The 14,013-nt window shown below is 34.5% G+C and overlaps 1 protein-coding gene across 2 annotated transcripts in view; it reads left to right on the top strand.

Moving 5' to 3' along the window:
• The window catches only part of REV1 (REV1 DNA directed polymerase), a 42,880-nt gene that overhangs the window by 26,286 nt on the left and 2,581 nt on the right, over nucleotides 1-14,013 (top strand). For both annotated transcript variants that reach the window (XM_087967141.1, XM_087967142.1), the window contains 14 exons: nucleotides 354-474; nucleotides 858-986; nucleotides 1,740-1,894; nucleotides 3,051-3,170; nucleotides 4,276-4,496; nucleotides 5,703-5,875; nucleotides 8,267-8,369; nucleotides 8,982-9,153; nucleotides 9,369-9,562; nucleotides 11,076-11,309; nucleotides 11,506-11,620; nucleotides 11,755-11,954; nucleotides 12,112-12,268; nucleotides 13,278-13,380. In XM_087967141.1, coding sequence (XP_087823267.1) covers nucleotides 354-474; nucleotides 858-986; nucleotides 1,740-1,894; nucleotides 3,051-3,170; nucleotides 4,276-4,496; nucleotides 5,703-5,875; nucleotides 8,267-8,369; nucleotides 8,982-9,153; nucleotides 9,369-9,562; nucleotides 11,076-11,309; nucleotides 11,506-11,620; nucleotides 11,755-11,954; nucleotides 12,112-12,268; nucleotides 13,278-13,380 — 2,197 coding nt within the window. The remainder of the gene's footprint in view (nucleotides 1-353; nucleotides 475-857; nucleotides 987-1,739; nucleotides 1,895-3,050; nucleotides 3,171-4,275; nucleotides 4,497-5,702; nucleotides 5,876-8,266; nucleotides 8,370-8,981; nucleotides 9,154-9,368; nucleotides 9,563-11,075; nucleotides 11,310-11,505; nucleotides 11,621-11,754; nucleotides 11,955-12,111; nucleotides 12,269-13,277; nucleotides 13,381-14,013) is intronic.

The following is a 14,013-nucleotide window of genomic DNA, read 5'->3' as shown; positions in this document are numbered from 1 at the left end:
GTAATAAATAGGTTTGTCTAATAATATTTGCAAGGGCATTTGCTGTCAAGCATATCTTCTGAATTTCCTAAAGTGAGACAGATTAAGCTGTACAAATACAGTACATTAAATATGAAGACAGGTATCAAAAACTATCAAATTGATCTGCATTTTTGCAATGTGTATTTTATTGGGTATTGGTTTGTTATATAGCAAGTAAATTATTTGATTTGTTAACGGGAAGGAAGGAAGGAAGGACCCTGTTGCAGATTTCTACATATACAAAATATTTTCTTAAGTAACTTTTTAATTACTATAAATCAAATTCAATTTTAAAACGTAAATAATGACTTAATAAAATTATTTTCAAATAGAAATTGATGATGATGACTCAACAGATGATGATAATCAAGATTCTGCCGAATTGAGTAAAAGTGATTTTGATATTTCTGTGTCATCAATGGCGGAAATTGCATCTTGCAGTTATGAAGCCAGGTAAGAGAAAATTATTTCTTGTCAGTTGAAGGTTGCAGAATACAGTTTTTATCTTTAAATAGATAAAGCATATTTATTTAGTTGGTTGTTTATTAAAGAATTTTTAAAATATTCCTACACATTTGTAGGAAGACTTGAGCTTTTGCTGTGCAAGTTACAGTGTGAATATTACACTTTGTGAGTTAAGGTATTTATTTGCCACTATATTATGCAACATAAATAATTGAATTTAAAAAAATAGAATGAAAAAAGAGTAATAAAAAATAGAATGAAATAGTTTCTTAATTGCTTAATATGCCTCATGTAAGATAATTATTTATTTTTATTAACGGTTGGTTTTGAATCCCTACGGAATTGTTTTTGTTTTTTTGTTTTTAATTTAGGCAAGCTGGTATAAAGAATGGAATGTTTTTTGGACAAGCAAAACAGTTGTGCCCAAATCTTGAAGCTGTTCCCTATGACTTTCATGCATACAAAGAAGTTGCACGAACTATGTACGAAACATTGGCAAGGTAAATGTTTCATATTATATAAGTTGTTAAAATATTTAATTTTGAGAAAGAATAACTACCAAAAACTTTTATTATGGAATTCTGCTGATTACTTTGTAATGTAATTTGATAAAATATTATATGCTATTTATTTTATTATCATACTTATGAATTTATTAAGTACCTCTTCAGCAATGTACAAATATCCCATATTTTTCTACTTCTTTTTTTCTATAGCCTCATCTCACAAAAGCCACCCAAACATTTCTGAATAATGGCTATTCCAAGATCAGATTACCATTTAATCTCAGCAAAATAGAAATTTTATTACCAAAGGATATTATTTTTAATTACAAATCAAATTAACATAGTTACCTTAAGCCAACTAGTTAAAGCCAAGCTCCATTATTCTACTTTCCAACCTGGGATTTTATTGATGTCTGATTAAACAATCGGATGTAAATATGTGAAAAAAAGTTAAAACAACTATGCTTCTCAGGTTCAGGTTTTATATTTTACTTATAAAATGAAGTATGTAATCTGGTTACTGCTACTTCACAATACAGCATCTCATATGGAGTGATGAGTGGCAAATAAATTTAATAGGTATTTTAAAATCTTTTTTTCACAAATTGGAATCTTTATATATTGTGGTTTCACTGTAAAATGAGTATTTAATATTTTTAAATATGCTTAATTTTGAATAAATTTTGTTCCTACTATTCCTACTACTATTCCTACTATTTCTTTTTAATTCCTTTACTTTGTTGATAGCTATACTCATAACATTGAAGCTGTCAGTTGTGATGAAGCACTGGTAGATACCACTGAAATCCTTGCAGAGACTGGGTTGATATCAGATGAACTAGCAAATGTTATTCGTGCAGAAATAAAAAACAAGACCAAATGTTCCGCTTCAATTGGAATAGGTTAGTATATTTCTACAAATGTTTATTTAGAAGTAAAGGAGATTATTAAGTAAAAGCAATGTTTTATTTCCATAAAGTAAATGCATTAATCACAGGAATAAAATAAGTTTATGATTAGATATTAGAAATTTGTGCGAAGTCTAATTAATTTTTCTTGTTTTCTCCACTCTTCATTTATAGAAGATAAATAGAAATACATACTGCCTTAGAGGCTTTTATATATTACCAACTGCCTTCTTCTGTAGTATTTTTCTCATATAAAGGGACACAGTGGAAATACTTGTAATATTTGTTGCATCTGAGATATTTTCAGCTTAATGTCTATGGGTAAGGTCAGTTAAATGTGATCTTTAATCACATTCACTTAAGCATATCATACTCCAAATAGCATTGTTCCATTTACCAATCCCTGCAAAGTATTTTGGGATCAGCCATAGAATTACCCATAGGCAAGGAATATCATGAGCAAATGAATGCTCAGTCCAGCCAACAATGAGTAAATTGCTGTTCAGTCAGTACCTTGCAGCAACTACAGCAACAAAAATATTCCCCATGTTTTCAGATAAATACTCCTGTGTGTATTTATCTAGCCTTCTTGCAAAAGATCTGAACTGTTGATCTGAGGAAGTTCTGGTTGTCATTGTTCCATTATCCCAGCATTTAGCTAGGTCACAATTAGTACAGGTTCAATAACCAGATATTCAATTTAATGCAAATTGTAAATTAATACCAGTTTGTGTTTCATATGACCACAATTCAATTAATATGATACTAGCTGAAATGTGGATAAGTCCACTCTACCTGTATTTATATGTAGATTTCAAGAAAGAGAAAACAGCAGTCTATGCTGCTAAAATATTTTGAGAGGTAATAAAAATGTTTTTATCAATGTAAGATTGTTGGAATGATTATTAGTAGGAATGATAGTTGGAACTGAAATAACTAATTCTATATAAGATGATAATAATCATGGTGGACCTGAATTATAATTCTACTTATGCTGATGAATAAAATGGTCTTCCCTAGTCTCCCTATGGTATATGACTAGGAGTTCCATTATAAACTATCCTGCCTTTCTTCTTGTGTAAGGTAGGAAAAATATTGAATCTTCCAAATGGTTGAAATACTGCTTAAAAGCAATATTGAACTTTTATAGGTTCAAATATTTTACTGGCCAGGCTGGCAACTCGCCGAGCAAAACCTGATGGGCAGTATCATTTGAAGCCTGAAGAAGTAGATGACTTTATCAGGAGCCAACTAATTATACATCTTCCAGGTAGCATTTTTCTATTATATTCCTTCTTAGTTTTCTTCAGAAGTTTTTATTAGAGTTGCTTTAGCTCTACTTTACAAAAGTAATGGGTCATTAATAAATCAAAGTGGCTATTTTCTTTATAGTGAAGATAAAGCAACATATATACATTATCCAAATTTTGAATAGCATTCGCCTCTCAATTGAAAGGTTGAGAGTTGAATCCTATATAGCAGCAGATGTTTCTTTCTTAGAGTGCAAAGAAAAAAATATCTGCTGCAAACTCCCTATGGCACAGGTGTCAAATTTGCCGTGTCACGTTGCCATCACATGATGTATCGAAACATTTTTTCGTGGAGCTGGGGTGGGCATGGCCTGTGAGTGACACATCTGGGCTGCCAGTTTGACACCCCTACCCTTATGGCATCAGGAAGAGTATCTGGCCAGTAAATCCTCAGCTTCATCCAGTCGCCCTGATTCTACCCGGAATGAAGGGATTATAGGGTCATAAAAAGAGAGTTGGATTTTAATCCAAATTTTGAATACCAATCTGATAAATTGCAGGGCGTAGATTTTGCATCCTGAGATTATGTTAATCCTCTCTATATTTAATAAATATTCAAAACATCAAAATAACAATATTCAGCCAAAAGAAGTCTAGACAAAAAGACATATTTAATCGATTAATTATGTGCCATCAAGTCATTTTTGACTCCTAGCAACCATATATATAGATTTTTCTCTTGACAGTCTTATCCCCAACCTTTTATTTTAAATCTCCCAAAGTTGCACTCATGGCTATCTTCCTGCAAGTAGTCCTTTTTTCTTTCTTTCTCAGCATTAGATATTTTTACAGAGAGTTGGTTCTCTGCGTAATGTGTCCAAAATGGGATAATTTGAGCCTGGCGTTTATTCCTATTTTAGATGGTGTAAAGTGTAATCTTTCTGTATAATTGTAGGCAACATTCTCTGAGATATAAAACTACTGTCACATCTGCTACTTTATAACATTTTATGCATTTATACAATACACATTTCAGTTTAAATAGTGTAACAATGATTGTTAAATTAATAATTTCTCTGGTGTAGAGTTCTAATACAAAAATACATTTTTTATTTTGGGGTTCAGGAGTTGGAAGAACAATAGAATCTAAGCTGTCATCTATGGGGATAAAAACTTGTGGAGATCTACAGTGTATCACAATGTCAAAGCTTCAGAAAGAGTTTGGACCAAAAACTGGACAAATGCTATATAGATTTTGCCGTGGTTTGGATGACAGACCAATTCAGAGAGAAAAAACAAGAAAGTCTGTTTCAGCTGAGATCAATTATGGTATAAGATTTTCACAGGTAAAAAAAATAAATCAAATTTAAGTGAAACAATCATTGTTTCAAAATGGTCTATAAGATTGCATGTTACTGGGCTATAATTTCTTTGTTCTAATTCCTTATTTATACGAATAGGCGGCAATATAAATTAAATAAATAAATAAATGAAATGTGCTTTTATATGAATGAGAACGTGGATGAGCATTAGGTAATGTGGCCTTCCAAATGCTACAGGAATCTTAGAATTTGTTAAGCATTCATTAGAAGCTTTTTAATTAGAATTCAGTAGAGCAGTTCCCATGCATGTCTACCCATTGGAATGGAATGGAATATTCTTTATTGGCCAGGTGCCAATAAAGCATGATAATTAATTGCCAATACAATAATTAAAGTAACTCAAGGTTACTTTTGTAAATTTATATGTGATTCACAAATTATGTGGAATGTCAATATGTACATAAATGTGTAATATAAAAAAATATGAAAATAAAATTTGATCAAATATATAGTGGCACCATTTTACAGTAGTTCAAAAAGTATTATTTGTTTCAGATTCAGAAACTATTTGTAGACATTTCTACTATGCAACATTATTTATTTTTACATGAATATACCATGAGAGCTGGTGCTGTGTGTGATAAGAATATGGTAGATCCTAATCCTTCATATCATGTATCAGTCTCATAGTCAAAAATGTATGTCTGTAATTTTAGTTTGAAAAAATTAAATATCCTGCATCCTGCTTATGTTCATTTATTTTATATAAAGATGCTTGAAGAGATGTATACAAGTACATTGACAAAAATAGTTATATAAATCCTAAGTAATATATTTATGAGCTATGGCTCAGAAGAACATTTTTGAATACAAAAATTACCATGAAATTTCCCCCGTGTACTAAAAGCTCTGTATTGAGTAGAAAACGGGTTGTTTTGAACATTTTGGAACCATTCTGAGCATAAAGTAACATTACAGCCGTGTTTTCAAGATTGAAATGCTTTGAAATTGCGCAAAACAGCTCTCTTTGAGTTCAGAAAAGAGGTTTCGTATTTAGGAGGAAACATTCTATGAAATTTCACATTTGCATTGTCTTTCATACCTATTGTCAATTGTTAAATGGTATTTAATGTTGTTTTTTTGCTGGCATCTATTAGTACAATAATGAAGATCAGTTTTGATTTGATTACATCTTTTAACATGCGTAGAATCCATTTTTCCTATTTCAAGGCAAAAGAAGCAGAAGCTTTCCTTCTGAACCTTTCAGAAGAGATCCAGCGAAGGTTGGAGGCAGCTGGTATGAAAGGAAGACGATTAACTCTCAAAGTTATGATCAGGAAAGCTGGAGCCCCAGTAGAACCTGCAAAATTTGGAGGGCATGGAATCTGTGATAGTGTTGTCAGGTAAATAAATAGCTTGGTACATAAATTTGTCATTGTTTATATACTAAAAGGGGGGGGGGGGGGGGGGGGGGGGGGGGGGGGGGGGGGGGGGGGGGGGGGGGGGGGGGGGGGGGGGGGGGGGGGGGGGGGGGGGGGGGGGGGGGGGGGGGGGGGGGGGGGGGGGGGGGGGGGGGGGGGGGGGGGGGGGGGGGGGGGGGGGGGGGGGGGGGGGGGGGGGGTTTGCACACTAATAATAAATACAATATCTCTCTTTTTCTCTGCCTTTGAGTCAGCTTTAACTTTTGCCCTTGCCTTTTTCCTAAGGCTGAGAGAGAGAGATTGTCCCAAGATTATTTGGTACATTTGGTATTTAAGGCATAAGTAGAACTCCCAGTTTCTAGCCTGGCGCCTTTAACCATTACACACTGGCTCTTAATTTCAGTCATTAGACTTTCTTTTTTTTAAAAAAAAAAAGATTTCTTTTTAAGTCTTTTAATACCTCCCTGTAACATTGCATTTTTATATTGTGATTTTAATGCACTATAAGCTATCCTAGGAAAACTCTGTTTTCAGGGCTGGCATAAGTTTTTAAAATAAGATTGTACATTTTGTAAGATATAGAAAATACATTTTTAAAAGTTCCTGTTTTACAAATAATGCTAGCGATAAGAACATGCTTCCAATTTGTTTTCCATACTCTTTCACATGACCATGTGTGTTGGGACCCTATAAAACATTACTGTCAAAATACAGGTAGTCCTTGACTTAACGACCACAATTGAACCCAAAGTTTTTGTTGCCAAGTGAGACAGCTGTTAAGTGAGTCTTGACCTATTTTATAACCTTTCTTGCCACAGTGGTTAAGTGAATCCCTGCAGATGTTACATTAGTACATGGTTTTTTAAATGAATCTGGATTTCCCCATTGACTTTGCTTGTCAGAAGGTCACAAAAAGGTATCACATGACCCCAGGACAGTGCAATGGTCATAAATATGAGAGTTGCCAAGTCCCCAAATTTTAATCACATGACCATGGGGATGCTGCAGTAGTGGTAAGTGAAAAATGCTCTATTTTCACTGCTGTTGTAACTTCGAATGGTCACTAAATGAACTGTTGAAAGTCGAAGACTACCTGTATTGTAATAAGTATTTAAGGAAAATATATAGTTTTGATGCTATTTTTCTATTGTTAAAAATTAGTAGTAAAATATCTGTTGTTTTTAAAATGGAAAAGAAGTAGACTTATATCAACACAATTTATTCATAACATTACTTGGACCTCACTATGTGTGATAGCTTACTGGGGACTTAATAAAGCTACTAATTTGGCTCTTGTCTGCCAAAATATAGGACAAGCTGAGCAAAATACACCATTGCTATCTGACAAAATGTTCAGGGAGCAAATAATACACAATTAAAAAACAAAATAAGCACATGAAAATATCTTTTAGTAACCAGAACAAAAGCTGAATTTAATTGCAGAAATTAAACAAGAAGAATAGTAAACCTGCATTATTAGTTGGTGGGTTAATAAATAAGCAGCCCATTTCCCCAATCGTGGGTTTTTCTGGTGACATAAATAATTTTTATAGGTGATCATATTAATCTAGAAAGTTTTTAAAACTGAAGGTCTTGATTTTCTGCCTCCTTTAAAAACTAGATTCATAAACTAAGAAAATGTACAGTCCTAGTTTGTAAAAGGAATAACATGACAGCATTTATCAGAAATGGTAATCATTGAACATGCTAATCAAATCATTTTTATCATATGCATCCTTATATTAGCAGAAGGGGATAGGAGAAGGAATCTGGTATCAGGAAATGAGTAGCTAAGTAGCTAAGTGCACTGTAATGAAATTCAGTCATGGTAAACTCAAAAGATTTCCTAGCTGTTTTTGCATAATGGTTGCTTTTTCTAAGGAAAAGCAGCTTTGGGGCAGTGTTCAGCAAGTAATGAATAATGTGTAAAGTGGTGTCTTCCTTGCCTGCTTAATTTTTACAAGGAAAAGAATAGGGAGGGAGGATGAGAGAGATGTTTTCTTCTACAAAAATATCTACTGGTATTGCTGTGTTATGTATGCATGTATGTACTCTGTGTGTGTGTGTGTGTGTGTGTGTGTGTGTATAATTTCAAATCTAGTTTTTATATATGACTGATATTGTAAAACAATTGAAATTAAAATCAGAAGAATATGTCTAGAAACCTAACTATTTCTTTTTTCTATAGTGCCCACTCAGTTTTCTACCACAATCATGGAAACAAAATATGACAGCAATAGTCCTTGGCAACTTTGGAAATAACGAGTATATTCAAAGATGTGCTTCTTCTGATCCTGGTGATGACATGTACTCTTATCTAATCAGTAGCCATTGTAAGGCTGTTGATGCTTTTTAAACTTTTTGTATTTGTAGGACTGTGACTCTCAACCATGCAACAGATAACGGGAAAGTGATTGGGAAAGAAATATTAAATATTTTTCACACAATGAAACTGAATATTTCTGATATGAGAGGGGTAAGTTTTTAAATCACTGCAACTTCAGCACTCATGCTTGATTTTTTTTTCTTCTACAACATTATTTACCAGTGTTCCTTTATTGTTCTAAATAGGAGTGGTTATATGATAAATATTTACTTCTTCCAATGTGATATATCCTATTACATGTGAAATAGTGCAATTTTACATTGGACTGACTGGCCAGCCATTATTTAAAATGGTAAACCCAATCTGAGAAAAGGAGCATTGTCTAGGGAACTTTGGAAACTTTTGGATTAAACAGATTTTAAGAGCTTTAATGACCCTTAGTTAATCAGCTAACTGGTTGAAGAATGTTTCATCCAGTAACTATAGATTCTTATTACTGAAAGAATTTTCTACATTTAATTTCACTATGACCTCTCCTTTTACTATTCTCATAAATACCCATACAGTTGGCTTTTTTCCAAGATCATACGTTCTCGGTGGTTGTGGTGTGTGTGTGTATGTGTAAGTGTAAGCTATAGATTTATGAAAAGTTATTCTAAAAATAATTTATTGTTAAATATCTTTAGAAGACAATGGTTTTTGCTGCAGCAGCCTATAAATGAAGCTATCCCCCCAAATTTACTCTGGTATCTTTTTTTCTAGGTTGGAATTCAAGTACATCAGCTCGTTCCAGTTAATAAAACAACTGCAATGTCTTCCTCTAATACTTCATTACCTTCTGGGTTCTTGCCTGGTGGAGCTGATTCAATTATTGATCTTTTGCAAGTTCCAAAAGGTGTGAAGAAGTCCAAGAACAAAGAAGAATGCAAGGAAGGTTGGAAGATAAATAACATTTTGCTTTGTGTGGGTTTTTTCTAGATAGTTTTTGGAATAAATTGTTATCCTCAGAAAACAGAGTTGCTTTTTTAAAAAGTATGTTACATTATTAGGTTTACCTTTTGCAGGTAAAGATAGTTGGGTTACTGTATATTTGTAGTTTTAGCTTGGTGTTCTGCAGTGATTGAAAATGTCCTTTTCTTTCATTGATAGTTTTTTTGGCTGCTGTGGATGTTGAAATATCTTCTGCATCAAAAGCATGCACAGAGTTATCATCATCAGAAGCAACTAATCTCCATCCCGTTATCAGCAAATCTGAGCCTAGTACCAGTTTGAATGGCTTATATCCACCAATCAGTATAAAATCTAGGCTTAATTTAAGTATTGAAGTGCCATCAGCTTCCCAGGTAAAATTTCCTTTTATGTGGATAATGTAAAATCATTTTTATGCCCCTTTCTTAATAAAGAATGCATAAGATGGATATTTTATGGGCTTTTATGCTTAATGCTTCTCACTACTCCAGTGCATGTGTTTTTCCTGGGTTTGGTTTGAAAAATAATTCCTTTAATTGAATGGGAGGGAAATTGGTCTGAATACTCTGGATGTCATGGCTGCATCTCAGCTATCCAAGCTTCCTGAGCTGACAGCTTGACATTAGCATGAGAGAGCAGGGAGAGGGAGAGATTGGAATGGAAGGAGCGGGAGGGGAATGGAAGCCCAGCTGAGCCTCGTGAATAGCCAGCCAAGGTCAACTAACAATACGCAGAGCTGGGAATCGAGCACCTGTTTCCTAAACAATATACAAGCACCTGATTGGACATTGGGGAGAGGGAACTTTCTTTTGTGTTGTTTGCACAGGAAACCCTCAAATTCATCTTGTAACCATTTCAGCTTCAGTAAAGTATACTCTTGGTAAAACAAATGGCCTGGAGTCTTTCTTTCTTAAGATGATTGGGTGGGACAGTTAACATTGGACAGTAAGGAAAGAGCATTGCCACTCTCTTCCATCTGTTAGTCTATTGATTGAATTATTTCAGTTTTAGCCATTTTTGTTAATATTTCAATTACCTTATTTTTCAGACTATAAGACGCTCTGAACTATAAGGCCTAGCTTTTGGGGAGGAAAACAGGAAAAAAAAAATCTGCCTCTGCCTCTCAGCAATTTGCCTCCTGGCAGCCAACAGCCTGCTCAGCTTCAGCACAGCCAGATTTAGCATGAGCAGCTGATTGTCAGTTGGATCTGCCTCTAGCAATACTGACGATCAGTTGTTCCAGTCTGCAGGGATTGCCACCGCCTATCACTGCTTCCACGCGGCCCGTTTTCTGTGGGGTGCACGGAGGCCGAAAATGGGGCACATGGAAGCGGCGATAGGCGATGGCGATCCCTGCAGACTGGAATGGCTGATTATCGGTATTCCGCGAGGCAGATCCAACCGACAATCAGCTGCTCATGCTACATCAGGCTGTGCTGAAGCTGACCAGTCTGTTTGCTGCAAGGAGGCCAATCGCTGGGAGGCAGAGGCCGAAGGGTGGGGGCTGGCAGATGGACAGCAACATTCGCTGTATAAGACGCACAGACATTTCCACCCACTTTTGGAGGGGGAAAAGTGCGTTTTATATACCGAAAAATATGGTATTCATGAAAGACTTAAGGATTTAGTTTAACTTGTCCTGAATTTAGCTAACATGAACACAAGAGCAACTTGGATGCATTCACTTATGTTAGATGCTACTATTACATGTAGACACAGGCACAAGAGAAGAGCAGCTTCCTCCTTTTATAGTCTATACATTTTGTACTTGTTTATTTACTTACCAAGCAAAGAGCATAATATAGTGTTTCTCATAAGAGTTCTGTGCTTAAGTTACATCAGATTTTCATTTCCACTTTCTTAAAGAAAAACATTTTTTCTTTATAGCTTGATAAGTCTGTATTGGAAGCACTCCCTTCTGATCTTCGAGAACAAATAGAACATGCATATTCTCTTCAACTAATAGATGCACATGATAATAGCAAAAAGGAACCAATAAATGGATACAATATTAACTTTCCATCCCAGCCTGGTGGAACCGTTCTATTACAGATGCCAGATCTCAAAGAATCAAGCAATAATGCCGGGATTAATATAATAGCACTCCCAGCATTTTCACAGGTAAATGATAATATGTTTTAGTAGATTTAATGTGGTAAAAATTTTCTATAGAAGTAGTTCTGTAGATTTCTAGTTAGAAACACCATTAATAAACTCTATTTCTTACCCTAGAGCCAAAAACGCAGAAGTTTAGATATTAATGTTTCAGTGATTTCATATCAGTGATATACTCACAAATGGATGCTTTATTACATAGGTGGATCCTGATGTTTTTGCTGCCCTTCCATCAGAATTGCAGGAGGAACTTAGACAAGCATATGACCAAAGGCAAAATCACGTAGAGAACATATTTCAGCAATCAAGTGCCACTGGTAAGTCTTTGAATGCATTCCTATCAAATAACTATGTGTAATCTTTTTTAATGCAGCAAACGTGTGTTACAATGGCTGGGCTGTAATTTCTTTAATTATACAAAGCTATGCAATTCTCACTTCTTTTTTCTCAGCATCAAAGATTCCAGTTACAAAAAGTAAGAAGAGAACTAGAAAGAAAATCCAAGTCAGCCCAGTAAAAACAAACCATAGTCCTTTCAAAAACAAGCGTTTGGGTAACCCTGCAAAAACTATGGTTGTTTCTGTTGGAAGTCCTCAGAAATTAATAGATAACTTCTTGAAACAGGAAAAAGCAATCAGTGACAATCCCCAGGTAATTTTATAAGCCAATGCAGCATTTCAGTATTTTTAAACTCATTCTGATTTAAAATCATAAATTTCTTATTTTTCTGGGGTTCTTGTGCTTGGGCTTTTTAAATGTTTCCTATTGAGAATATAGAGAAATTTTCATTTTTATTCTTTCTGGATAGATGGAAGAAGTACAAGCTGTTACAAATCCTTCCAGTCCATCTATTCCACAGCCATTATCATCTACCACAATTTGGCCTCAAGCACCTAATCTAGCAGGAGCTATTGAGTTTAACGATGTAAAGGCCTTGCTTAAGGAATGGATTACAACTATATCAGGTAAACTCTAGGCGTGTTACTTTTTAATGAAAAGGATGGTGTGTCTTGTAAGCTAATTGAAACAAGGCTACATTTCATGTCTGTACTAGATGTCATCAAATAATAGCATTCTACAATCCTGGTATCATTGAACAGGAGATTTGAGTATTTAAAAATAGTTTTAATTGATTCTTAATGTTATTTACTGTGCTTTAAGAGCTACTGTGGCTTTCTACTATTGCTTGCATTCTGTAGTTTTCAAAGGATATTTGTCTTAAAATGCCAGAGAAGTGTCTCTTCCAGTAAATATATTTCAGATTAGACAATGTTCAAAATCACAGAAAATTCTACTTCTGTGCAGTGCTTTATAGTTTTGTGTATTACTAAGAACTGACTATTGATGCCACAGGTACAATTGTAGCAGTGTAACTAAGCAAACCAAAACAAACAAACAACAACAGACTTCCGCTGATGAAATGGTATTTGCAAGCTAGGGGAGACCTTGATCAACCTCTTCTATGGAAGTTTCTTTTTTCTCATGATCAATCAAAATTATGAATATTTAAAGGACCATTGGGCTGTATGTATACTTCAAATTACACCCCCCATGAAGTGTGACTGTATTTTATTCTTTTATATTGGGCTTTTTATTGCTTATAAGCTGCCCCGAGTCACTCTGAGTGAGTGTACAGCCATATAAATCTAATAAATAAAATGGAGCAGCTTCGTGGTGGCACAAACAAAAAGGGTTGAATTCCATGCAGAATTTCATGGGAAGATGTGGCAGATACTGTGTAGGGTTTTAAAGTTCTTCTTTCAAATTGGTCTGTAAATTGAGACAACAGATAAGAATATGCTTTAAGCTATAATGATCATACACAAGATTTTGTATATTCTTACTTGAAAGAGGCAATTTTTTTGTTTTAAAAGGAATATCAATTTACATCAGTGTCAGAATATCCATTAATTTAAAGCTGCTTAATCTCTGCCACTCAAAGAGGCATTCTATAAAGTATGTATAATTTTGTAGATCCCATGGAGGAAGACATTTTGCAAGTTGTGAAGTATTGTACTGATCTGATAGAAGAAAAGGATTTAGAAAAGCTGGATCTAGTCATAAAGTACATGAAAAGGTAACTAGATGCTAACTTATTTTTGATATATAGAAATAAAAAATCCAAATGACATTGAAAATAAGTTATAAAACTTTTAAGAATTTCAGGTAGCAATTCTTTATACTTGCGTATCTTGCATTTGTCATATTATTTTCCCACAATTGAATATCTAGAACGTGTTCATTTGTGGTACTGTATCAATTATTTATTGCGGCTGTGATTTCTCTGCATTATTCTGGTGAGTTTGCACTTGCAAAGTTCTGGAAGATTTCTGAGAGGTAGCCTGTATGGCAGTCCTGCCTCTCTTCTGCCTGCTTTGCATTCACTTGCCCCAAATCGCCAGCATTGCAAAATTATTCCAGATTTATTAGGATATTACATCACCTACTTTATTAGGAGTGTTCTCTGTGACTCAGTACTCTGAATAGACATGAAAAATATGGTGAGTTTTCCTTTTTTCCATTTTGTACAATTAAAATGTTTTTTTTTCCCTTTTGTTCCCAGCCCTTTTACCACATGACCAAGGCCTACTGTTTATCTGAAATTTCACATATGTTCCAGCTGCATGTCCACAATCATTAACAACCCTTTCTGCTTAACAGGATATTGTGTGGATTCCTATCCATAGCCCAAAGTATTAGAATCAGAATT

Source organism: Notechis scutatus, chromosome 5, assembly GCF_049901735.1.
Source record: "Notechis scutatus isolate UNSWTSFEM ecotype Mainland chromosome 5, rNotScu1.2, whole genome shotgun sequence".
Classification (NCBI taxonomy): Eukaryota; Metazoa; Chordata; class Lepidosauria; order Squamata; family Elapidae; genus Notechis; species Notechis scutatus.
The sequence above is the reverse complement of the archived record's forward strand: the minus strand, read 5'-3'. Positions and strand labels throughout refer to the sequence as shown.